General features: G+C 42.4%; 2 protein-coding genes across 20 annotated transcripts in view; one reads left to right on the top strand and one right to left on the bottom strand.

Annotated features, from left to right (window-relative positions):
• LOC147035687 (equilibrative nucleoside transporter 1-like) overlaps nucleotides 1-24,957 on the bottom strand; it is a 223,139-nt gene that overhangs the window by 54,846 nt on the left and 143,336 nt on the right. For 9 of the 11 annotated variants that reach the window (XM_085846682.1, XM_085846674.1, XM_085846735.1 and 6 more), the window contains 4 exons: nucleotides 11,737-11,874; nucleotides 3,327-3,424; nucleotides 3,138-3,192; nucleotides 2,978-3,037 (listed from right to left, as the gene is read on the bottom strand). In XM_085846682.1, the coding sequence (XP_085702808.1) occupies nucleotides 2,978-3,037; nucleotides 3,138-3,192; nucleotides 3,327-3,424; nucleotides 11,737-11,874 (351 nt within the window). The remainder of the gene's footprint in view (nucleotides 1-2,977; nucleotides 3,038-3,137; nucleotides 3,193-3,326; nucleotides 3,425-11,736; nucleotides 11,875-24,957) is intronic. The other 2 variants (XM_085846704.1, XM_085846722.1) reach the window with 2 other exon arrangements.
• The window catches only part of LOC147035689 (uncharacterized), a 159,121-nt gene that overhangs the window by 123,218 nt on the left and 10,946 nt on the right, over nucleotides 1-24,957 (top strand). The window lies entirely within an intron of this gene.

Raw genomic sequence — 24,957 nt, 5'->3', positions numbered from 1 at the left:
TTCATGACCATATTTGGGAATGGAATTCCATCCCCGAACGAATTCCAAACATGCCAGCATTCCAGTGAGCGCGCAGAGCATGCCGGGAGCAGAGGGTTATCATTGTTGTAGTTAGCAATGTAGGAACCATAGTTGTCATGAGTGATGTAAAAATCCTAACTATTAAAATAATGCACAGTGCAGGTACATTTATTCACCCATTAAACGAGGGACGGGGAACCGAACTAAAAACACATACTTACCGATATAACTGTTCTATAGGACCTGTATGTTGAGTGCTCACGGCTTCCAGATTCGCAACAATATGTCCATAAATTATTGGTGTAGCATATTATTCACATTCCACAATATCGGATGAATTATTTTACTTCACAGCAGGATTGAGCCAATGGGACAAATGCAGGTTTTGTGGGGTGGAAGCAGAAAGTACCAGTCACCTACTTTTGGGATTGAAAAAAAAAAGAACAGTTGTACACAGAAAGACATTATGGTGTCTGTGGAGTAATCCACCAACATGTCTGTGAACATTTCAACATCACGGTCCCAGAACAATCATGGAAACACACACCAAATTGGATCTTTGAAAATGAATATGTAATACTCGTGTGTGACAAGGAGGAGGAGGAGATTGGGACCATACTCTGTGCAGAGCGTTGGTGCTGCTTTAACAGTCTCCTTAGCTATTGGGCACATTCCTGGACAGGTCTCCACTAAGACACACTATACCAGCATGCATGCACTCATTTTGCCTAGCTCGGAAGAATGACGTGTGACAAGATGATCCCATCAAGTGTGGACATTGCAAACAAAGCAATGCATCCAGACATAGCGCTCAAACACAAACATAGTGGCAATACCTCTGGCCGCTCACCTGGAAGCAGCTGGATAAGATAACGAGGCAACCACTGGTAAACATGGATTCCCCACAAAATATGTAATGGAGAAGAAAGTGAATAACTTTGGATTATTTGTTTTTTAATGTCGTGAACAATCTTTGGTTCATCACGAGTAATGACAGTTGTGGTCAAGTTTCAGCAAAATTCGGTGTATAGTTTCTAATATGCAAGCAAATAACTTTTGGGGGTTAGGGTTAGGAGACAACTCCTCATGCAGACCCCCTTCGACCCCGACTTTTTAAATGGTATGAACAAGCTTTGGTACATCATGGGTGATGAAGGTTGTGGTAAAGTTTCATCGAAATTGTGTGTTTAGTTTAGGAGAAGACAACAATTTTTTGTTTGTTTTTTTTTGGGGGGAAGGGGATCAACCTCCCATTAAACCCCACCAGGCCACAATTTTTCTAATGGCATGAACAAGCTTTGGTAAATCCTACGTGTTGAAGGTTGTGTTGAAGTTTCATCAGAATTGTGAGTGTTATTTCTGAGAAGAAAGCAAATATGTATTTGGGTGGGGGGGGGGGCAACTCCCCATAGACCACCTCAGACCCCGATTTATTAATTCTGTGAACAAACTTTGGTACATCATGGGTGATAAAGGTTGTTTTCAAGTTTCATCAAAAGAGTGTGTGAAGTATTGGTGAAGAAAGTGTGGTGGAAATGAACTCAATTTACACTGAGGTACAGCATACAAAGGAGAATCTTTACTATGTTACGTACATGCATACATACAGGGGAAATCTCCATCATTGAAACTCTCAATTTAATGCCCCAATATAATGCCTTATATATCGAAGCAGGGATAAGTGGGGGAAATGATTGAACAAGCAGGATAAAAGAGAAATAGCCTTTCATCTGGGAAGTAGTTACTTTTCTCAAAGGTTGAAGTCAAAATAACTGCTTTCTGCCACTGGAAAGGAGTGGAACAGAGTCAAAACAATGTTGGTTCCAGTAGGCAAGGCTCTAGTACAGCCAATCAGAAAAGAGCACAAACAGCCCCTCAAGGTCCCACACAGTTTTGAGGAACAGACAGTTACACAAATAAAGGGAGTGAATCATTACTTTGGCATGTTCTCAGTGTTGATAAGAAAAACAACATTGCATTCTGATATTCTGTCTGGTGCCACTTCTTGGCAGCTTTTGCCTCGAGACAAAAGCCAAGCATGATATTCATTAAATTTGTGAGCTAATTATAAAATATCGAAAGTTATATTTTAACAATGTACTGATTGATATACTTAAGTCTTCCTGGAACTTATGCAACATTTCCAAGTTGTTACATAGTTTCAATCAAAAATGACAAATCAACATCAACTTGAGGCAGATGTATTTTAAAGGAAGCAAATGTAAGAGAAGATATGGATAATTATGTTTATGATGGAATCCTCTCAAATGCAGCTAAGTTCAAATTTCACCAAAGTTCAAATAATATTTTGTGTGTGAGGGGCAATGTCTTCATTCGATCACAACAACTACAAATGTTAAAAGATGAAATCAACTTCGACAAAAGCAAATACTTATTTTCCGGGACAACCCATGTGGACACCCTTAGGGGGGGTTTTATGCCATTAACAAACTTTAGTAGATACATGGTGTTGAACGTTGTGGTAAAGTTTCATCGAAATTGTATGTGTAGTTTCAGAGAAGAAGTTGCATGTATTTGTGAATGGACGGAAGGACGAGCGACGCGCCATCCCATAAGCTACACGGAACTATGTCAAAGGTGAGCTAAAAAGGAAAAGTCAGCATTGTTCATCGAGATTTCAATTCCCAATGACTTTGGTCTAAAACTCTAAATGCTCGAGAAATCAAGAATATGACCAAGTGCCATGATCTGAAGAATGAGGTCAAGAGGTCTTGGAAATTGAAGAAAGCTGAAATTTTAACAGTGACAGTCAGAGCTACAGTTATGATAAAGAAAAGTCTTACTGAGTCGTTAAAAATAATTCTGGGGAATATCTCTCCAAATGAGCTATAAGAGGAGGATATCAGAAGTGCAGTGAAGATTTTGAAAGGAGCCCCAGTAATGAAGCTATGAGAACGAAGTTTCATTGTTTAGTTCAGGAATGATGATCCTTTACCAGAAATGGAAGTGGAGATTTTGAGATCTGGGAGAACTACCTCCCACCTTCTGTAACCTGCTAATGGAGATAACAACCAACGTGAGCTTCATGGAATAAAGAGAAAGGTGACAAAAATGCAATTTTTCAAAGTAAATATTTCATTATCAGATCAACTTACCAAACTGACTCTCTTTTTTATGTGTAACTTTCGCAAAGTAGTACTTGTAAAGTGACTGAAACATAGTAATGAAGTAAGTCATTAGTGTTTGTACAGTTAAACGTGATATTGATTCATATTACTAGGCACAGGAATGGAAGGGTTTTGTAAATACAGCATGTGATTGATGAAATTGATTTTTCAACTCACAAGACGTCGCAAAATGATGTAGCAAACGATGGCGATCAGCTCAAACATAATTGCTATCATGAAGAAGTACAATGAATTCATTCTCGGATCCAGATTATCTGTGTAACATGGAAAACAGTTATGTTTCTCACACTTTCAATTCAAACTCCACAAGCTGAACAACTGAACAACACATCAATAACCCTGACATACAAGTCTTTCCTCGTCATGGATGAGAAGCCATTTTCTCTCTTTACAACAAATCATGTGGATGCATAACATCTTCCTCTGCCTTATGCAACAAACAGTAAATCATAATCTGATTATTTTGGTGACACAATTAATTCAGTTGAAACATGCTCTCTTCAAAGTAGTTTTGTGTTGGTTTAATTGCGGAAGGAATAAAATAAGATTAGAAACTTACAAGGAAACGAAGGTAGAACAAGGAGCTTGCCATTATTTGAATGGTAAAGTAAACAGCCAAACATGTCTGCTATCAGTAAATTGCAATTTGAGATATGACGGTGCTCCGTGAAAAATAGGACCAACTGTCCTGAAGCTCACGAGGATCTGAAATGACAGACACTCAAACCCCCTGAAGACCCCCTTAGACACTGAAGTTTTAATGCTGGAACCCTCCCCTGGTGAATGTTCCCCCTCCACCCCCTCCCTTACTTCAAGTGGCTGCACTGCTGATACCGCACGTGAAAAGGCTGAATGCCTAACCTCGGTGTTTGCTTCGACATCTTGTGTCCGAAACCGTTACTTTCTGTGCCCACCTTACGCAATCACACCCAACTTTCCCTGGACTCTGTGTCCTTTTCTTTTCACAAAGTGGAGAGCTTGTTGTCAAACTTCGACTCAGATTCTACAACCGGTCCAGACGGTATCAGCCCACGTGTCCTAAAAACGTGCTGCAGCTCTTGCTCACCCTCTCTCTGTTCTATTCACACTCTCATTTGCTCAAGGTCATCTGCCATCTGCTTGGAAATCAGCAATCATTACTGCTCTGCATAAAAAGGTGCAAAAACAGATCCCTGCAACTACAGACCAAAAAGCCTTCAACCAATCATCAGCAAGGTTGTGGAATCCATCATCGCTTCAGACATTAAATCCTTCCTCTTCTCCAATGGCTTGATTTCAGATCATTAATTTGATTTCAGACCAGGTCACTCTACCCTGGATATGCTGCTTCTGCTCTCCTAACAATAGATGGAGGTATTCAATTCCAGAAATGAAAGCAGAGCCATATCCCGAGACATATCGTGTGCTTTTGACATGGTTTGGCATCCTGCCCTTCTCACCAAACTCTCTTCTTCTGGTACCCAAGGCCATATCCACTCATGGCTCACAGACTTCCTCTCCTGTTGCAGTCAACGTGTGGCCCGAAATGGAGTTCTTTCATCCCCACTTCCTGTCCAGGAAGGAGTTTCTCAATGCAGCATTATGGGCCCTGTTCTTTTTCTGGTTTTCATCAATGATCTCTCCGACTCCCAGGAAAATCCTCTTTATCTCATTGCTGAAGACTACACCCTGTGCCAAAGCATCTGTCTTCCCTCTGATTGGCAAGCAGCAGCTTCTTAGCTCTCTGCAGATCTGGATTATATCGCAAAATGGTCCAAAATGTGGAACATGTCTTTCAATCCTGAGAAATCTCACACTCTCACTATGTGTTTCAGAAAGGACCATTTAGAACCCTCCCCCGCCCCCATCTACTTTCTCAACAATCCTTTGGAAGAAGTCCTTTCATTCAAGCTTCTGGGACTCACTATCTGCCAAGATCTTTCCTATGAAATTTCCAACCTGGCCGCCAAAGCCAGTCACCGACTGGGAATCCTCCGTCATGCAAAGTACTTCATCGGCCAACCTGAGCTCCTGACCACATCCAAAGCTTTCGTCCTCAACCTGATGGAGTACTTCTCTCGCTCTGGGCTGTTGCTCCTGCTTCTCGCCTTTCTTGGCTTCATGCTGTGGAAACCAAGGCATTTAGAATCATTGGATTATCCTGCAGTGAGGCCGAGTCTTTGGGCCTCTCACTCTCTCACCACAGGCAGGTCTGTGGTCTTTCTGTCTTCTACTGTCTCCTCTCCCATCTGGCACCCCCTCCTCAGTCAGCGATATGACCCCCCCCCCATATTTCTCTCAGGGTGCTCAAGTTCTGCCAGCAACCCCCATCTGGTAAAATTACCAAAATCACGAATCACTGCTCACCTTCACTCTTTCATTCCTCTTTTTCCCGGCTTTGGAATAAGCTCCCTCACTCTCTTCAATCCCATTCTTCCCCCCCGGCCTTCAAAACAGCCGTTCACCACCACCTCTTATTGTCCCCCATCCAGATCCTCGATCTTTTCTACCCCTGTCAATCCACCCCAAACCCACCTCCTTCAAATTCCCTGCTTTCCTTCCTGAAAGTCCCTGTCGTGTCCAGCTTGCATACACCGTGTTCCCCACCCCATCCCTAAGATTGACTTCCACTAATCTCCTAAAGTCTCTGTTTCCTACTTTTTGTCCTTCCCTCTCTTGCCCCTCTTGTCTCATGCTCCCTTGCTGTGCGTTGTGTGTTGGCTCTCATAGGAGCTTTGAAAATGTAAACAAAAACAAAACATGCCATGAACAAACTTTGGTGCAATACCTTTGATAAAGGTTGTGGTCAAGTTTCATTATAATTGTGTGTGTAGTTCGGATAAGGGAACAAATTCCTATTTTTGGAGGTCAACGACCACCCCCCCACCCCCACCCATCGACCCCTCTAATGAGCACAGCACATGTTTTGATGTCGATAAACTTTGGTCCATCATCGGTGATGAATGTTGTGGTGAAGTTTCATCGAAATTGCGTGTGTTGTTCTGGAGAAGAGAACAAATACCTATTTGGGGGGGGGTTCAACGCACCCCTCCATAGACCGCTCAATGAATGCAGATTTTGATGCGGAATATAAACTATAGTACATTAAATGTGTTGAAGGTTGTGGTCAAGTTTCATCAAAATTGTTTGTGTAATTTCGGAAAAGAGAGCAAATCCCTATCTTTTTGGATCAAACCCACCCCACCCACGAAGACCCCTTTAATGACTGCATATTTTGATGTGGTCCATATACTTTGGTACATTACAAATGATGAAGATTATGGTCAAGTTTCATCGAAAGTGTATGTGTGTAGTTTTGGAGGAAAGAAAATGCATATTTTGGGGGGAGTCAAAAAAAACCACGTCGACCCACTTAATGAGCGCAGATTTTGAAATGGTCAATAATCTTTTGTACATCATGAGTGAAGAATGTTGTGGTCAAGCTTCATCAAGCTTCATAAAAACTGTGGGTGTAGTTTAAGAGAAGGGAGTAAATACCTATTTATTTATTTTTGTGAGGGAGGTCAAAAGACTCCACGTTAGACCTCCTTAAGGAGTGCAGATTTTGATGCGGTCAATGCACCTTCATTTGGAATCAGACATGAAGCTTGAGTCAAAGTTTCATCGAAATCTGTGTGTGGTTCAAGGAATAATGACTGAAGTGTTTACAGACACACTGACTCACTGACTGACTGACTGACTCACTCACTCATTCACTCACCTCCAGACACTGCTTGATCGCACAAGCACACCTGACTAAAGTCCAGGTGAGCTAAAAATGTAAACCACTTTGAGATTAGGAAGAAATGGTAACCGGTAAATGAGAGAGGAAGGATTAAATGACATCGCCAAGTTTCCATTTATTCCAGGCAGTGGTTTTGGAGATAAAGAGGTCCAACGTTTTTCCTTTTTTCCAACATGGCTGCCAAACCACATGACCTATGATGTCATAATTATCATGAAAAATTCTACATCAGTATTCACACCTATGGTGAAAATGTAGTGTCAATCAGATAAGCATTTGCAAAGAAAAAAAAGAGAAAAAGTTTCACGGATGGATTCACATATGGACATACGGCCAACCCAAAAACATCATGCCTCTGACATCTTCATCAGCAGAGGCATTAAAATGCTCAAAAACAAAATAAACAGGGGTTTAAAACAGTACACTAAAGGAAACCCTCCATCACCCTGAGCCAAAAGATGAGCTCAGGTCCATTCTGTTTCCTTTGATCATCCTTGAGATGTCTCTACAACTTGATTGGAGTCCACCTGTGGCCAATACAATTGATTGGACATGATTTAGAAAGAAACAAACCTTTCTATTTCAGGTCCCACAGCTGATAATGCATGTCAGAGCAGAAACTCCACCATGAAATTCAAGGAACTGTCCATATAACTCTGAGATAGAATTGTGAGGAGGCATAGATCCGGGGAAGCGTATTAACCAATTTCAAGAGTGTTGAAAGTTCCCAATAGCACAATGAGCTCCATCCTTGGGAAATGGAAAGAAGATGGAACTACCCATGCTCTTCCTAGAGCTGGGCATTCGACCAAACTGAACAACTGGGCAAGATGGACCTTGATCAGGGACGTCACCAAAACCCAATGACCACTCTGACAGAACTACAGAGTTCCTTCGCTGAGATGGGAGAACCTCCAGGAAGGACAACAGTCTCTGCGGCACTTCACAAATCTAGGCTTTTTGGGAGAGTGGCCAGACGGAATTCACTCCTGAGAAAAAATCACTTGACATCATGCCTGTAGTTAGAAAAACGGCACATGAAAGACTCTGAGAGTATGAGGCAAACGATCTGTGGTCTGATGAGACGAAAATTGAACTAATTGGGCTGAATGCAAAGCACTACTTCTGGCAGAAACTAAGAACAGCTAATCATCCATCTCACACAATCCATACCGTGAAGCATGGTGGTGTCAGTATCTTGCTATGGGGATGCTTTTCAGTGGCAGGGACTGAGAGACTTGTAAGGACAGAGGGAAAAATGAATGGAGCCAAATACAATTGCTATTACAAGGGAGGCAGACACTTATCCAAGCAAGATATTCCATTTTTGTATTTTTAATTAATTTCCTGAAATTTGTAGAATTTGTTTTCCACTTGCAAGTTGTGGGTTACGATGTGTAAATAAAGGTGGAAAAAGTCTGATTTAATGCAATCGTATATTTATGCATCACAGTTGAACTCCAGTAATTGGCGACCAGGGTTGCGTCAGGAAGGGCATCCGGCGTAAAATATGTGCCAAATCACTATGCGGATCATACGGATGATCCGCTGTGGCGACCCCTAACGGGAGCAGCCGAAAGAAGAAGAAGAAGAAGAAGAAGAAGAAGAAGAAGAAGAAGAAGAAGAGTTGAACTCCAGTAATTGTTGGGATAATAAAATATTATCATCATCATGATCATGATCATCATGATCATGTGTGCTCCACCCAAAGGCAGCGCCTTGGCTAATAGGCTTCTCCATCGTGATCATCACCATCATCATCATCATCATCATGTGTGCTCTTCCTTAAGGCAGCGCCTTGGCTCATAGGCTTCTCAAAGTCTCTTTGTCCTGTGCAAGTCTTTTCATTTTCCAATAACTTCGTAAATTTTCAATTCATGCAGTGTTGATATTCTCTTCCTTCCTCCTCTTTTTCTTTTCCCCTGAAATCTTCCCTCCAAGGCATATCTTACGAATCAGTTTCCTCTTAGAATGTTCCCTGCCCAATTCCAAATCACATTCAACAAATTTATTCGTTCATTCACTGGACTCAACACTTCATTATTACCCCACCCATCCATCCATCCAGGGGGACCATACTCTGTGCAGAGCATTATTGCTGCTTCGGCAGTCTCTGGCTATTGGGCACAATCCTGGACTGGTCGCCACTCGAACACTGTATACCAGCAAGCTGGCACTCATTTTGCCAACCACGGAAGGATGACAAGCAGAGTCAACCCCACCTGGTATTAATTCAACAGTAGTGTGGGATTTGAACTCAGAACCCTGGGATCCCAAGCCCACCACCCTAACCATTAAGTCAACACCAGGCATACCCCACCCACACAAAGCAAAAGGCAAGGTGAAACAATTGGTGCACTTCTGTCTCTCCATCCATCCAAAAATATCAGTTGATGATCGAGGGAAAAATTCAGTTCAATTGAATGGTATATTTGAACAGGAATCGGAACAAGAATCAGAAAATGAACGTGCAGTTTAGCAGTACTTTGGCTTTGAATTTGTCCCGATCACACATGTGCAGAGAGTTGTTGTTTTACTCCGTCTGCCTGTCAGGCAATCAAACAAAATTGAAAATCATTCTAAACTTGAAACTAACTGGTTTTAACGACATCAAAAAAGACACAAATTGGCACGAAGAAGTAATGTAAATAGCTGCTCTGCCTGGTGTTGGCTTAATGGCCAGAGTGGTGGGCTTGGGATCCCAGGGTCTTGAATTCATATCCTGCTAGCTGTTGTATTAATACCATGTGGGGTTGATTCAGTCTATCATTCTTCCGAGGTTGACAAAAATGAGTACCAGCCTGCTGGTATCCTGTGTTGGTGTGGTGACCTCTCCAGGAATGTGCCCAATAGCCTCGGAGACTGCTTGGGCAGCACCAATGATCTGCACAGAGCATGGTCCCCAATGGATGGATGGAATAGCCGCTGCATCAATGGCAGTGAACTTCCAGAATTAATTTTTTTATACGACCTTTCCAATCTTTATTCCATTTCAATTGAATTATATACTTCATGCTGGAGAACACAAATCACCTTCAAAATGATTCCAAAAACCTCCAGGTTTGCAATACTTGTATGTACATGTTATACGAGGTGGTGTGTTAGACTGCGTCAACGATGCTAAACCTCCTGAATTATTTTATACGACCTTGAAAAACATTATTTTAATTAAATTGAATTATACACTGAACAATACGTGGGGTAAAGCGTTCTATGAACTCCTTAGTTTGTTCCTTTTTCTGTCCAGTTGATCTTTTCCATTCTCCTTCAAACATGTTTCAGTGCTATTTAACAAGTTGGTCTCCTCTTACCATAAAGTTCAAATCTCACATTCATAAAAAAAACAACAATCCAAATAATGATATTTTCAAGTCACTTCCTATGTTGTTTATTCAGTTTACCAGTGAACAACTATCTCTTCAAACTAAATGCCGTCTTTCCCATTGCTATCCTTGTTCTTATTTCTTTGCTGCACCTTCCATCTGCAAATATTTTTGTAATGTTTGTTGGGGTAGATGAAAGGATTTCTTCGGAAAGATAGGATTGTATTTAGTTGTTTGGTCCGTGGACGCGTCGGAGACATCTCGATGTAATTAAGTAGCGAGACTGTGAGCTTAAGTGTTACTTGTCACCACACAGAGGGTGGTGCCGCGTTAATTAGATAGGGATTAGGGATAATTCCCCCCATATGTGATTGCCCCCGTGTCACTTTTCCGTACGTTTTTGTATCCCAAGTTCGGCAGTAAAGGTTGGGAACACGGTCCGTAAAACAACTACAAGTGGGCAGAGGCCCCGCCTTCCCCGGTTTCGGGCGAGCAGGCTATTCCCCAGAGGAAGAGTTTGGTTCGATGGGATGTCAAAAAAGAAGAGTAGGAGAGGCAGAGTAATAACCGAGAGAGGAATGACGAGTGTCGGGAGGACGTAAGAGGACACGAGAGAGAAGAGGCCACCTTAGTAAGAGGGCATGGTTGATCTCGCTTTGCTGCAGGATTCTCATGTTTGTGCTGTGTGAATTTGACTCACATTCTGAGCAGGACATTGGCCATTGACGGTTTGGCTGACCCATGAAGTGCATGCGTTTCTGAGGAGGGAAGGAGAGCGTGCCTCATGGCCTCATCACGGGGACTCAGAAATCGTCTCGTTGTGTGGGCCATCGTTGTGAACAGACCAGGTGCAAGAGAGGAACGGTCGGCATAGTCACTCGTGAAAAGAAGCTGCATGGAGTCTCTGAGCCTTGGTGTTATGTACCGCAAACGAACTGCCTGATGTACGTTCTTCCTGCTGCGACAGGACGGCTTGGCGCCATTCTTTTGGGCATGTCAATGAAGCACCTCGATTCAAAGCTCCCTCAAGACCATCTCTGGCACACAGCTTAGTGCCAAAATAAAAGAGGGATTGTCTTTTCTTTATTTTATCTGCCCGTTTGGGCGTATTTATATCTGTGTGGAGGCGCCTCAATTAGAATTAGATTTACGTTACCTCACGTCTTGATGCATTTTCATTACAATTGTTGGTTTTCTGTGTTATTAAATTATTGTTTGATTTAATCTAATTTGCTTGTGTCCGTGTATTTGTGCTGTCATGGTGCAGCACTTCACTGTTTTCCCACGTGCGAGCATTAAACTCCGAGATTCTTGGCTGTAGGCCTCCAAGGGAGAAGTTTAGGCATTCTTTGAGGTAGGGGTTACATGCCCCGGATATGATATTATACTTCCTAAATACTTGAATACTTGCACCTGTTCTCGTTATTTTAGTTCTTTGAATATGTAAATAATTCTTGGTGAATAAATCACAAAAGCAAAACACCAAATAGATGTTTCAATATAATGTTTTCTTTCTTACACATAAGCAGAGTGATGATCTTGGATAAAGCAGCAAATATTCCTGCCATTCCTTGGCCGCTCAGTAATGGCACAGTGTACTCTTGGGGAAACACCCCCACAATAGAGGTCAAACTGCTCCTCAGCACAGCAACAAATGCTGCAAAGGAAATGGTGAAAAAAAGGATTACCAGTGTAAAGGATCGAAGATAAAGAGGTGTGTGAGGAAGCCTTTTGGCTGATCATGCCTGTAATATATCAGTATCCCTTAACCTAACATTGAAGTTTACATATTTACTGAATATTCATGTATTAACATCATCCTTACAAATACCTTGAAATAAAACCAGATGATATTCACAGAATACACAACCCACGCAGCCTTGAGAAGGAATTGGTGCATGGAAACAGTGTGACATGGTTGATAACACTGCAACTTTTGCCATGATTGTCATTCTCTCCCTCCATCCAAAGTGGACCCATATTATAGTCTTGAGTTATTTTGCCAAATGCTTATCAGCTAATCCTGGAGTTGCGTTTACAAAGGTCTCACCCTCCCATTCTTTGGAATATCAAATTGTATATAACAAGAATTGCTCTTGGCTTCTGTTTCAGTGAAGTCCATTTGAATGTTTCAGTGAATCATTCAATGTTCTTCCTCCGTATATACAAAATTAAAGATTCTCATTTGGTATGCTGATCCAACATGTGGAAATTGAGTCATTTTCCACCACAATTTTGGCACCCCAACAGGGACCACAAACCCCGGCAGGACTGGGAACATAATCCTCTGGCATAACAGCAAGCAAGTGGACACAAAATAAGATGTTTGCTCTTACTTCAGATCGGATGCTGCATCTCTTAGCCGGATGGGTAATGTGGTACTCCATTGATAGGAGAGCTACACAAAGGAGAACCTTTAGTGACAGGCCAAACAAAATTATGCAGTTGGAGACCGTTTAAGATTTCAGGGTTCACCCTGGGCATTCGAGTTTTTTTGTTTTTGAGGTCAGGGATCTCTTAAAGGAGAGTTGAAGTCTCTGCCAAGCTAAGAGATGGTTGATGCCCCTGCTCGCCAAAAAAGTTCAAGTGCCCAAGGGGAGAATGAATAAGTGTTATGAATGTTTGTTGAGTTATTTCTTTGGACTTATATTTGTTCATTGTGCTCACTGGAAGTTTGATTGCTGTGAAGATGTTGCATTGTTATTGTGTGGAGGTGATACGGTTTTGTAAATCCTATAGTTTTTTTTATTAAGGAGTTACCTCTTTGCAGAGATTTGTGAATCCTATGTGATTGGAAATGTTAGGTTTTTTTTTTTTGTTTTTTTTTGTATACCTTGGTCGAGGCTCGTATGAGAGCAAACACACAACTCACAGCAAGGAGGCATGAGACAAGAGGGGCGGGAGTGGAAGGGACAAAACAGTGGGGAACAGACACATTAGGTGAACTGTGGAAGGGAGAGGGATGGGGATGGGACGGGGAACATGGCGAAGAGAAGATGGACATTTCAGGGACTTTCAGGAAGGAAAGCAGGAGAAATGAAGGAAGTGGGCTTGGGTGGATTATCGGGGGTAGAAAAGATCGAGGATTTGGATGGGGGAAGATAAGAGGTGGTGGTGAACAGCTGTTTTGAAAGCCTGGAGGGAAGAATGGGAAAGAATAGAGTGAGGAAGTTTATTCCAAAGGCGGGAAAAAAGAGGAATGAAAGAGTGAAGATGAGCAGTGATTCGTGATTTTGGTAGTTTTACCAGAAGGGGGTTGTTGGCGGACCTTGAGCGCCCTGTGGAAATGTGGTGGGGACAAATCGCAGAGAGAGCAGGGGGGGGCAAGGCTGGAGAGGAGTCGGTAGAAGACAGAAAGACCACCGACCAACCTGCGGTGATTGAGTGAGAGGCCCAAAGACTCAGCTTCATTGCGGGAGATGCCGATGATCTTAAATGCCCTGGTTTCGACAGCGTAAAGCCGAGAAAGGTGGGAGGCAGGAGCACCAGCCCAGAGGGGAGAGCAGTACTCCATCAGGCTACAGACAAAAGCTTTGTATGTTAGTGTTAAGGATATAAGTTAAAGGACAAAAGGACAAAAGTTAAGAACAAAAGAACAAAAGTTGTTAAGGACAAAAGTGTTAATGACATAAGTTGGGTGTTCCAACCTGGAACTCTTGTATTTGTATGTCAGTATTTATATCTGATTTGTATGCACACTGATTTTTATTGATCTGCATGTGGTACCAAGTGAGTGTTGAAATGGAGCATGGGTGAGTCCAGTAGAGTTCACTGGAATAAAAAGTTGCTCTGTTGTGTATTGTGAACTATGAAGCTGATGGGAATGAATAAGTATGGAAAGTAGAGATAAGGATTGGTCCTCACCATACACTGTGAAGACTCTGGATGAAGCGAAGTGCACATGCCGATTCCAGAGGAAAAACGATGACGACTGACTTTTCACATGCTGTTGCATCTTTGGCATGGACACAAATAACTGGGTATATGTGAACTTGTATTGAAAGACAGACCCCTGGCATTGTGGTGCGGTCTGTTTGGTGTGCAGGGCGGGTGCCATTGAGAGTGTTTTAAGACCAGAGAGAGAGGTGGTGTGTGTGAATTCGATCTTGGTGAATATCTGAATAAGAAACAATTGTGAGCTTGATAAGTAACTGAAGTTTACTGTGCGATGTCATGCATGAATGTCTTATTCGAAATGATATTGCAACATCTAAAGAATGAATCAATTGAATGTGAAACTTCAGGCAGAGAGTTAAAGCAGCCTGTGTTTGAACTTTTCCTTCGTGGTTTGGTTGCTGGCTCATGACTTAAAACAGAGGGACGTTTGTTGTGTGTTGTTTGTTTTGTTGTATAACTTGTCAAGGGTTACATGACAGCGAACACACAACACACAGCAAGGGGGAATGATGCAAGAGGGGCGTGGGAAGGACAAAACAGTGAGGAACAGAAACATTAGGAGATCTGTGGAAGGGAATGGGATGGGGGTGGGGAACATGGCGTACACCAGATGGATACGACAACTACAGGGACTTTCAAGAAGGAAAGCAGGGCATTTGAAGAAGGAGGGGTTGGTGGATAAACGGGGGTAGAAAAGAACGAGGATTTGGATGGGGGACAACAAGAGGTGGTGGTGAACAACTCTTTTGAAGGCCTGGAGGGAAGAATGGGATTGAACAGAGTGAGGGAGTTTATTCCAAATGCGGGAAAAATGGTGAGAGGCCTAAATATTTAGCCTCATCGTGGGAGATACCAATGATACGAAATGCCTTGGTTTCCACTGCGTGAAGCCGAGAAAGGTGATAGGCAGGAGAACTAGCCCAGAAGCCCAGAACGGAGAGCAGTACTCCATCAGGCTGCAGAGAAAAGCTTTGTATATGGTCAGGAGCTCAGGAAGGACTTTACACTACGGAGAATTCCCAGTCGGCGACTGGCTTTGGAGGCCAGGTTGGAAATATGGCTTTCCCAGGAAGGATCATGGCAGATAGTGAGACCCAGAAGCTTGAAAGAAAGGACAAAATCCAGAGAATTGGAGAGAGAGTAGTTTGTGGGAGAGGGTGGGGGTGGGGTTCCAAATGGTCCTTTCGGACAGCCAGAGTGAGAGTGTGAGATTTGTCAGGATTGAAAGACATGTTCCACATGTTGGACCAGTTTGTGATTTTACCCAGATCTGCAGAGAGCAAAGAAGCTGCTGCTTGCCAGTCTGAGGGATGACAGATGGTACGCCAGAGGGTGGAGTCATCAGCAAAGAGATAAAGAGGATTTTCCAGAGAGTCGGAGAGATCATTGATGAAAACCAGAAAAAGAACAGGGCCCAGAATGCTGCATTGAGAAACTCCTTCCTGGACAGGAAGTGGGGATGAAAGAACTCCATTTCGGGCCACACGTTGACTGTGACAGGAGAGGAAGTCAGTGAGCCATGAGTGGAGATGTCCTTGGATACCATAGGAAGAGAGTTTGGTGAGCATGGCAGGGTACCAGACCATGTGAAAAGCACACAATATGTCTAGCGATATGGCTCTGTTTTCACTTCTGGCAGTGAGTACCTCCATCCATTGTTGGGAGAGCAGATGCAGCATATCCAGGCTCGAGTGGCCTGTTTTGAAACCAAACATCATGTTGATCCCTTACATCATGATCATTACTTAAAATTATCCCTCAGATATGCGCACATGTGTTTCGGTGCAGTTTTGAATATTCCCACAACTGGGTAGGCAATGAAACCACTTTGGATTGGGGCCACTTGCGAGGCCACTTTGATAACGCAAGGGTCACAAATTCTTTCCCTGAAAGGGCCAACACTAAACTGGAATCTCTGTGTTTTGCCGCCAGGAAAAGCCATAAAAGTGTGAGCCGTGCCTCGGATAGATGCTGAAGCAAGTGTCATTGCTTTATTTAAGAGCCATATAAATGTTGATAAACTGTGACAATACAATTGTGAATGTAAAATATATTCTGAATGGGAGTCCATTTATGAGACAGGTGATGAGACAAAATTAATTAAATAGCACATTGTTCAGTACTTAAATTGATGAAAAGTGGGAATTTGCCTCCAATTGCTCAGCCCAGCAAGCTGAGGTCCTTCAAGCAGCTGTTACTACTGCGAGAAGAGATTATGCATACTGAACCCCCCAACCCCCCCCCCCCATTCAATTCATATGTGGATTTGTTTGAAGTAATGCCCCTAGCACCACAAACGGCCCCAAAATGTGAGGCTTCATTCTGTGACCGAGTGTCGTCATAAAAAGCCTCGCGTCTCTCAAGTGTGATTGTGTGTGTGAGTTTGTTTCACCCAATGCACAGTAGGGAGGGAGGGGGCTACTGTGTTGGAATGCACATGCCGTGCTCTGAGACATGTGAGAAATATTTCCAAAATTTTGATTTGATTCTTAACCATTGCACTTAAAATGTGATCAAAATGTAGAACTGTAATTTGGAATGATTTTAAAGTGATTTGTAAAGTCGTTGTGTATGACTTCGGTGCCTTGTGATGAACAAGGATTTATACCACACAGGTGATTCTCAGATAAATGTGAAGTTTAAAGTCACAACCATCTCCCAAATTCTCCATTGGTGTTTAGCATGTAGGGCGATTTCACAGATGATGCATGATCCCTTGGATGGACGTTAAACTAGGCGTGCTGTCTTCATTAGTCTGCGAATGTTAAAGTTAATGGATGACATCAGTTGATGGATGTTAAAGATAAATTCCTGCCCAAAGTATTGCTGGGAAGGCAATGGCATACAACCCAGTGTAACCCTTTGATCGATTCAGGCATTCAAAATTCATTGCATATGTGAATGAAATAATGTTACCTCTTACAATGATTGATCTGTGTAACAAGTACATCAAGTGCTGCAGAAAATTGGGTTAAAATACAGAACAAAGACATGCAACAAGCTACACCCTTAGCAAAATAAAAATCCTTTTGATCTGCAAGCTTATCTGCCAAGGTCACCTACTGGCACAAAGAGCAGAAATACAAACATCTCCGGTGGCTTTAACTGTGTCTCTATTCGTGAGGTTAATTCATCAATCGCTTAATTTGATTAAAATTTTGGCTTTTTTGTAACAATGACAGACCATAAAGCTGTTTAAGCGAAATTGGATATACTAGTGCGGGCCCGTAGGTGCGTGCCCGTAGTTGCGTACCAGTATGTGCAGCTTCGTTTCTTCACTCTCGTAAACGACGACCGGATTGGGGCATTGTTTCAATTAGATCGGACCAATGGTATCATAAATGGCCATAACTTGGGAAACACCTGGGAAACATACTCAGGTCCCCAGCGTCAATTGTAACGTCATATCGAACGAAGAAGAATTGTGACGCCCCCTCTCTCCCCCTTAGTCTCGCCCCTCCTCTCTCCCCCTCCTCTCTCGCCCCTCTCTCTCACCCCCTCTCGACACCCTCTCTTGCCCCCTCTCTCGCCCCTCCTCTCTCCTCCCTCCTCTCTCGCCCCTACTCTCACCCACCTCTCCCGTCCCCTCTCTTGCCACCTCTCTTGAATTGACGCCCCTCTCTCTCACCCCCTCTCTCCCTCCCCTTCCGCCCCCTCTGTTGCCCCCTCTATCCACCACCCACTCTCCCCTGCTCTCCCCCTCCTCTCTCGCCCCTCTCTCTCACCCATAGTCTCGCCCCTTCTCTCTCACCTCTCTCTCGCCCCTTCTCTCTCGCCCCTCTCACACCCCCTCTCCCGTCCCCTCTCTCGCCACCTCCTCTCTCCCACTCTCTTGAATTGTGACGCCCCCTCGCTCTCACCCCCCCTCTCCCTCCCCTCTCTTGCCCACTCTCTCCCACCCCCTCTCTCGCCCTCCTCTCTCCCTTCTCCTCTCTCCCCCCTCCTCTTTCTCCCCTCTCTCTGTAAATGTATTCACAAATGTCTACCGAGCACAACAATTTATTCAAACCTTGGGAGAAAACAGCTTTCAAATCCTTGGGAAACAGCTGTTTCCTTGGGAAAATTCAAACCTTGGGATTAATTAATAATTTGAACAATCTATCTATAATTCCAGCATTCTCTGTGTGTCTGTCTGTCTCTCTGCCTGTCTGTCTGCGACCGCCGTTTCTCGACGACCGCCAGTCCGATCTCATTGAAACTTGCCAGGAATATTGCCGGGGAGCCTCGGATGTGCCTTTTCGAGGTTTGATATCGATCGGACGAGCGGTTCCCAAGTTACGGTCATTTATCTGTCGACCAATGACAAGACACGGTGCTATGACATCACGAATGACGTCACAATTAATGTTTATTTATTTATTCTTTTTTTTGCACGATCGACGGTCCGATCTGATTGAAACTTGCAAGGAATATTGCGGGACCCTGCGGATGTGCTTTTCAAGGTTTGATATTAATCGGACGAGCGGTTCCAAAGTTACGGCCATTTTACTGCTTTTTCAGTGTTGAAAAGGTGTGTATATGGCAACTGAAGGTGTCGTTCCACCTTCTCATGCCAATTTTTTCTCAGAATAATGATAACAGCATATTGATAATAATAATAATAGCACAATAATCGGCAGTACACAATCATAACAATAATTGAATAAAAAGAATAACGTGATACAATGACCAATGTCTGTCAACCAATAACGACCAATATATTGTCTGTCAACCAGACAGGACACAGTGCTATGACATCATGAATGACGTCACAATTAATGTTGATTTATTTATTTATTAATTTACTTTATTTTTTTTTTGCACGATTGATGGTCCGATCTGATTGAAACTTGCCAGGAATATTGCTGAGGACCCGCGGATGTGCCTTTTCAAGGTTTGATATTAATCGGATAAGCAGTTCAAGTTACGCCATTTTCTGTCGACCAATGACAAGACACAGTGCTATGACATCACGAATGACGTCACAATTAATGTTTATTTATTTATTTATTTATTTATTTTTTGCACGATTGACGGTCCGATCTGATTGAAACTTGCCAGGAATATTGCTGGGGACCCGCGGATGTGCCTTTTCAAGGTTTGATATTAATCGGACAAGTGGTTCCCAAGTTACGGTCATTTATCTGTCGACCAATATCTGCGAGAGAGGAGAATGGGAGAGGGGAGGATGAGAGTGGGGGCGAGAGAGAGGGGCGAGAGAGGAGGGGGAGAGAGGAAGGGCGAGACTAGGGGGAGAGGCGGTCAAGAGAGGTGGTGGGAGTGGGGACGAGAGAGTGGGACGGGAGAGGGATGTGAGAGGGGGTGTGAGAGGGGGTGTGAGAGGGGGCGAGAGAGAGAGGTGAGAGAGGAGGGGGAGAGAGGAGGGGTGAGACTAGGGGTGAGAGAGGGGAGAGAGAGGGGGGAGAAAGAGGGGGTGAGAGAGAGGGGAGAGAGGGGAGTGAGAGAGAGGGGGCATCACAATTCAAGAGAGGGGGAGAGAGGAGGGGGAGAGAGGAGGGGGAGAGAGGAGGGGGCGAGAGGGGGGTGAGAGTGGGGGAGAGAGAAAGGGGCGAGAGAGGAGGGGCGAGACTAGGGGGGAGTGAGGAGGGGCGAGAGAGAGGGGGCGTCACAATTCTTCTTCGTTTGATATGACGTCACAATTGATGCTGGGGACTTGAGTATGTTTCCCAGGTGTTTCCCAAGTTATGTCCATTTATGAGACGGTTGGTCCAATGTAATTGAAATAATGCCCCAATATAGTCGTCGTTTACGCACCTACGGGCCAGCCCCTACAGGCCCGTACCAGTTAATTCAAACCTTGGTTAAAAACAGCTTTCAAACCTTGGGAAACACTTGGGAAACAGCTGAAACGGATGAAGAACGATATCAAACCTTGAAAAGGCACAAACTCAGGACCCCAGCATCGATTGTGACGTCATACCAAACAAAGAAGAAGGGGAGAGGAGGGAGGAAGAAGCAGAATTGTGACGTCAATCGTGCAAAATATATATATATATATATATATATATATATATATATATATATATATATATATATATATATATATATATATATATATAAACATTTATTGTGACGTCAATCGTGACGTCATAGCGCCGTGTCCTGTAATTGGTTGACAGACGTTATTGGTCATTATTGCTTGACAGACAATATATGTCGTTATTGGTTGTCAGACATTGGTCATTGTATCACGTTATTATTTTTACTACTGCCAATTATTGTGCTATTATTATTATTTTTAATATGCTGTTATCATTATTCTGAGATATCTTTGGGAAAAAATGGCATGATAAGGTGATAAGGTGGAACGACACTTCATCTAGGATATATACACCTTTCCAACACTGAAAAAGCAATAAAATGGCTGTAACTTGGGAACCGCTCATCCAATTAATATCAAACCTTGAAAAGTCCCGGCAATATCCGCGGGTCCCCGGTAATATTCCTGGAAAGTTTCAATCAGATCGGACCTGCGGTCGTCGAGAAACGGCGGTCGCAGACAGACAGAGACACACACACACACACACACACACACACACACACACACACACACACACACGCACACACACACAGATTGCTGGAATTATAGATAGATAATGCACTCCAAAGGTGGAGTTTGAACATAACAGTCATCTGAAGTAGCCAATCAGGGGAAGAGGGACCAGTTGAGTGCTAACAGCAGGTATTATGACTCAGTTGTTAACAGCAGGTTCAAATCCTTCCATGCTTCCCCCACAGCAAGGTTAAATATGATTTGGGGAAAACATGGTGAATGTTCTTCCGATATAGCCACATGCATGGATGGAGTGTGTTTTGAGCAGCAATTTTGAGTGTCTGTTTAAAAACAGAGGTTTAAAATGTATTTATTTGTTTTTTGGAAAGGAATGGATTTGTATTTAAAAGGTCAGAGCAAGTGATAAGATTGCTGGAGTTTGTGTGTTGTGATATTGCAGCATTTGCCTGTATTGGTGAGAGAGAGAAGTGGATAAAAGATGGACAATGTCAGACATTTATAAGGTTGAAGGACTTCTGAATAGTGACGAGAAAAGTTGGTTACAGATTATTTTTCAGAGATTTTTCAGCTCCATTGACCATGACAGAAATGGATGCTCTTCAGATCGATGAAACAATATTAGCATTTGGTATGAATAAACTGTTTGGAGAAATTTTGTATTTCTTAACCATGTTGGCAAGTTTTGTTCCCAAATGTTTCCAAATGGATGCTCTACAGCCAAAGTCTGGTCCGCAGCTTGGCAACTCGATGTCAAGGCTGAGCAGCACGGAACTCCTACTATGGGGGAGTTTGCAGAGCTGAGAGCCTGAGAAAGACTTCCGAAATAATCACCCTGTAACGACAATCATAGCCATGCTACATGTTTAAATACAACTATTAATTAATATAATTATAGCAACCCAGCTTTGAATTACCAGTGTGCTTTGACCTGCATCGTAATGATGGGGATACTCTTTTTGTCAATGGGACCAACAAGTGATACTCGTGATAATGTTTGCATGCACCGGGTTTGTTGTCATATGCATAAACATGGGGAACAGTTTGTAACGAATGGAAGTTGTGTACAGTAACTTAGTTAATTACTTTCAGACTCAGCTCATTTAAGAAAAAGAAAAAGAACTCAATGAGAACACTGGAGGCACAACATTTTTGTATTCATTGTGTCCTTTTTCTCCATGACAATTTAGAATGGTATTCGAACCATCATGTTTCTTTTGGTTATACTTAATATCAAGTTTTGTTTTGGAATTACATATTGAGAAACCTTGGTTATATTCACTACCGGTCAAAAGTTTGAAAACACCCCCATTTTTAGTTTTCACTGAAATTTAAGCAGTTTAATGTTTCAATGTAGTCTAAAAATTTAAAGGCGAGAACAAACAAACAATTGCAGATAACAAAGAAATCATGGAATCGTTTTGTTGAACAAAATTTAATTGAAAATTTTGTCTCATCAAAGTAGCCACCTTTTTCAGATATAACAGCTGAACCATACTCGTGGCATTCTTTCTTCAATGGAAATCAAATATTGTTCGGAAAGTTCATCCTAACACTGATGCAGAAGTTCCCACAAATGTGTTGCACTTGTAAGTTGCTTTGCTTTCACAATTCTGTCCAGTTCATCCCAAACCAGCTCAATGGGGTTTAAGTCTGGAGACTGTGCTGGCCATTCCATGATTTGAAGCCTACTGTCTTGTTCTTTTCTTCTGAGGTAGTTCTGACATAGCCTAGAGGTATGTTTTGGGTCGTTATCTTGCTGGAGGATGAATCCCTGACCAACTAGGCATAGACCCAAGGGTATTGCATGGCACTGCAAAATGCTGTGGTAGCCCTTTTGGTTCAGGGTGCCAGCCACTCTGTGCAAGTCGCCGACTCTGGATCCAGCAAAAGAGCCTCAGATCATCATGCATCCTCCTCCATGTTTGAAAATTTGTATCACACACTGAGAAACCATCCTTTCGCTTACTCGACGGCATACAAAAACCCTGCATGATGAACCGAAGATTTCAAATTTTGATTCGTCGGTCCATTAGACCTTGTTCCAGTTTTCAGTAGTCCACTGGTGGTGCTTCATGATCCAGGCAAGCCTCTTTTTCTTATATTGCCATCTTAGCAATGGCTGTCTTACTGCCACTCGAACTGTCAAACTTGCAGCTCGAACTCTTCTCTTCACAATTGAAACTGAGACTTCCTTACTTCGACCAGTGTTAAGCTGTGGTTGAAGCTGCTGTCATGTGAGCCACCTATCACACAAGCTGTTGACTCTCAGAAACTTGTCTTCTGTTTGTGTTGTGGCTTTGGGTCTGTCACACCTCTTCCTGTCAGAGTTTTCTCCAGTTTTCAAGTGCCTTTTGATGATGTTGGAAACTGTACTCACTGACACCTTGGCTTTCCTTTGCAATTTCTCTAAAGGAAAGACCTACACTTTTAAGGGTTATAATGGTCTGTCTGTCTTTCTTTGTTAATTGTCTTTTGCTCACCATTATGTTAGCAATTTACTACTTCCTGCAGTGCAATATTGTCCAAATAATGCTCCAGAGGGTGTAGCAACATAGTCTGTTCCAACACTGCTTTTATGCAGACAGAGGGTTTGTAACTAATCAACAAAAGTTGGGACACCTGTAGGAATTGTTTGCATCAACTTTCATGGCTAAATTTCTTCCATTGCTACAGAACAGGTGCAGTTGCTAACCCAATACTTTTTCCCTGAAAAGGACCTTTTTAAACAACTCTGAAATTTTCATTATTTTTCAGTTTTTGGTGACTTAAACTTTTTCTCTTACCGCTGGCAGTTTACCGCTTAGCTTTATTCCATTTCAGGTTATTCACAGGGCTTGAACTGCTTAACTTTCAGTAAAAACAGAAAAATGTGGGTGTTCCAAAACTTTTGACCATTCATGTAAGTCTCATAATCCATATTTAAATGTATTGGGGTCTTCAAGTGACGGAGTAATCCCCCAATTTGTTTTTTCATAACTTCTTGAATGGATCGAAATTTGCGGAGTAATTGGAGTCCGCATCTTTAAAACCAGTAACTTGGGACACATGTGAATGATCGGCTATATCACAGTAAGGTACTCCATTGGTATGTGATAACTTGTATTGATTGATTGATATATTATCAATAACTGTAGCTGTGGACCTTGTTGATCTATTAATTAAGGGTAAGAAAAAGTTACTTGAATTGAATAAAGATAATATATTAAGTTGAGGTACTGAAACATAATATTGAAAGAGGGTCTACATTATTAAATTGAAAGACAGATTGGTCAACATTATCTATTAGGAATCATAAGTTACCTATCAGGGAAAATCAATATATGAGGGAAATCAGCATGGTATTTAATGGAATTAGGAATTGTACCATGTTTGTGAATGCCTCCATTTTTTGTGGAAACACAGACAAACAAAAATGATAAACAAGAATTATGCCGAGTACAGAAGGCATTAGCATGTGAAATGAATGTTAAATTGGTCAGAGTGTAAGAATTATGTAATTGAAAATAGTGCAACGATGCCTGAAGCCAATTAAAATATTACCTGTTTTATTTGTTTTCTGATTAACTGGACAGGTGCATGATTTTTGATTAAGTGCTACTTCTTGTATGTTTACTTAAGTAAGTTGAGGTGTTTCTAACACTGACTTAACCATCTTTCATCAGTACGGAAGTGTTAAGTTAGCTGGAAATAAATATATAATGGCAGTTGCTCTGGAACTGCTTGTGAATGAAAATTTACGAAGAAGAAGGAGGTAACTTTCATAATTATTATACAGATGGAATATTTTTCTTGACTGAAAGGGATTTTGGGAGGATGGTGAAAAGAATTGTTGATTGCAAATTGGAACCCTGATAAATACTGCTGCTCTTTCCCTGATAAATACTGCTGCTCTAACAGCTTGGAAATAGCAAATGAGATGATTGTTTTTGAGTATACATTAGCATGTTGTTTAGGTGACAAAACAAAGGAAAGGAAAGGGTAAAATTTTGAGATAAAATGTTGTGCACGTTCGATGAATAACCTTAGTTTTGTTTCTTTCAGAGTGTTGAGAGCAGTTGAACTACGCAATGTACGATTTCGTCGAATGAAGCTTTGGAAGAACTTCCACCGAAAGATTGGATGATGGGGAGAACACAGATTTTTGCAATTGCGTATTCAACACGTGATCATGACACTACCCTGTTCCTGAGGAAAAAAGATGACCAACTTTTTTGTGAAAAACAAAGAAAACCCCCACTGAAGAGAAAGTTGGACAAGTCCAACCACAGCAAGGCAAAGACTTATTGTAACCATTGCATGGTGCTTGCCTGGAGGAATGTCCCCAACCAC

This window comes from Eptatretus burgeri, chromosome 1, assembly GCF_056783735.1.
Source record: "Eptatretus burgeri isolate ZD-2024b chromosome 1, Ebu_testis_v1, whole genome shotgun sequence".
Classification (NCBI taxonomy): Eukaryota; Metazoa; Chordata; class Myxini; order Myxiniformes; family Myxinidae; genus Eptatretus; species Eptatretus burgeri.
The sequence above is the reverse complement of the archived record's forward strand: the minus strand, read 5'-3'. Positions and strand labels throughout refer to the sequence as shown.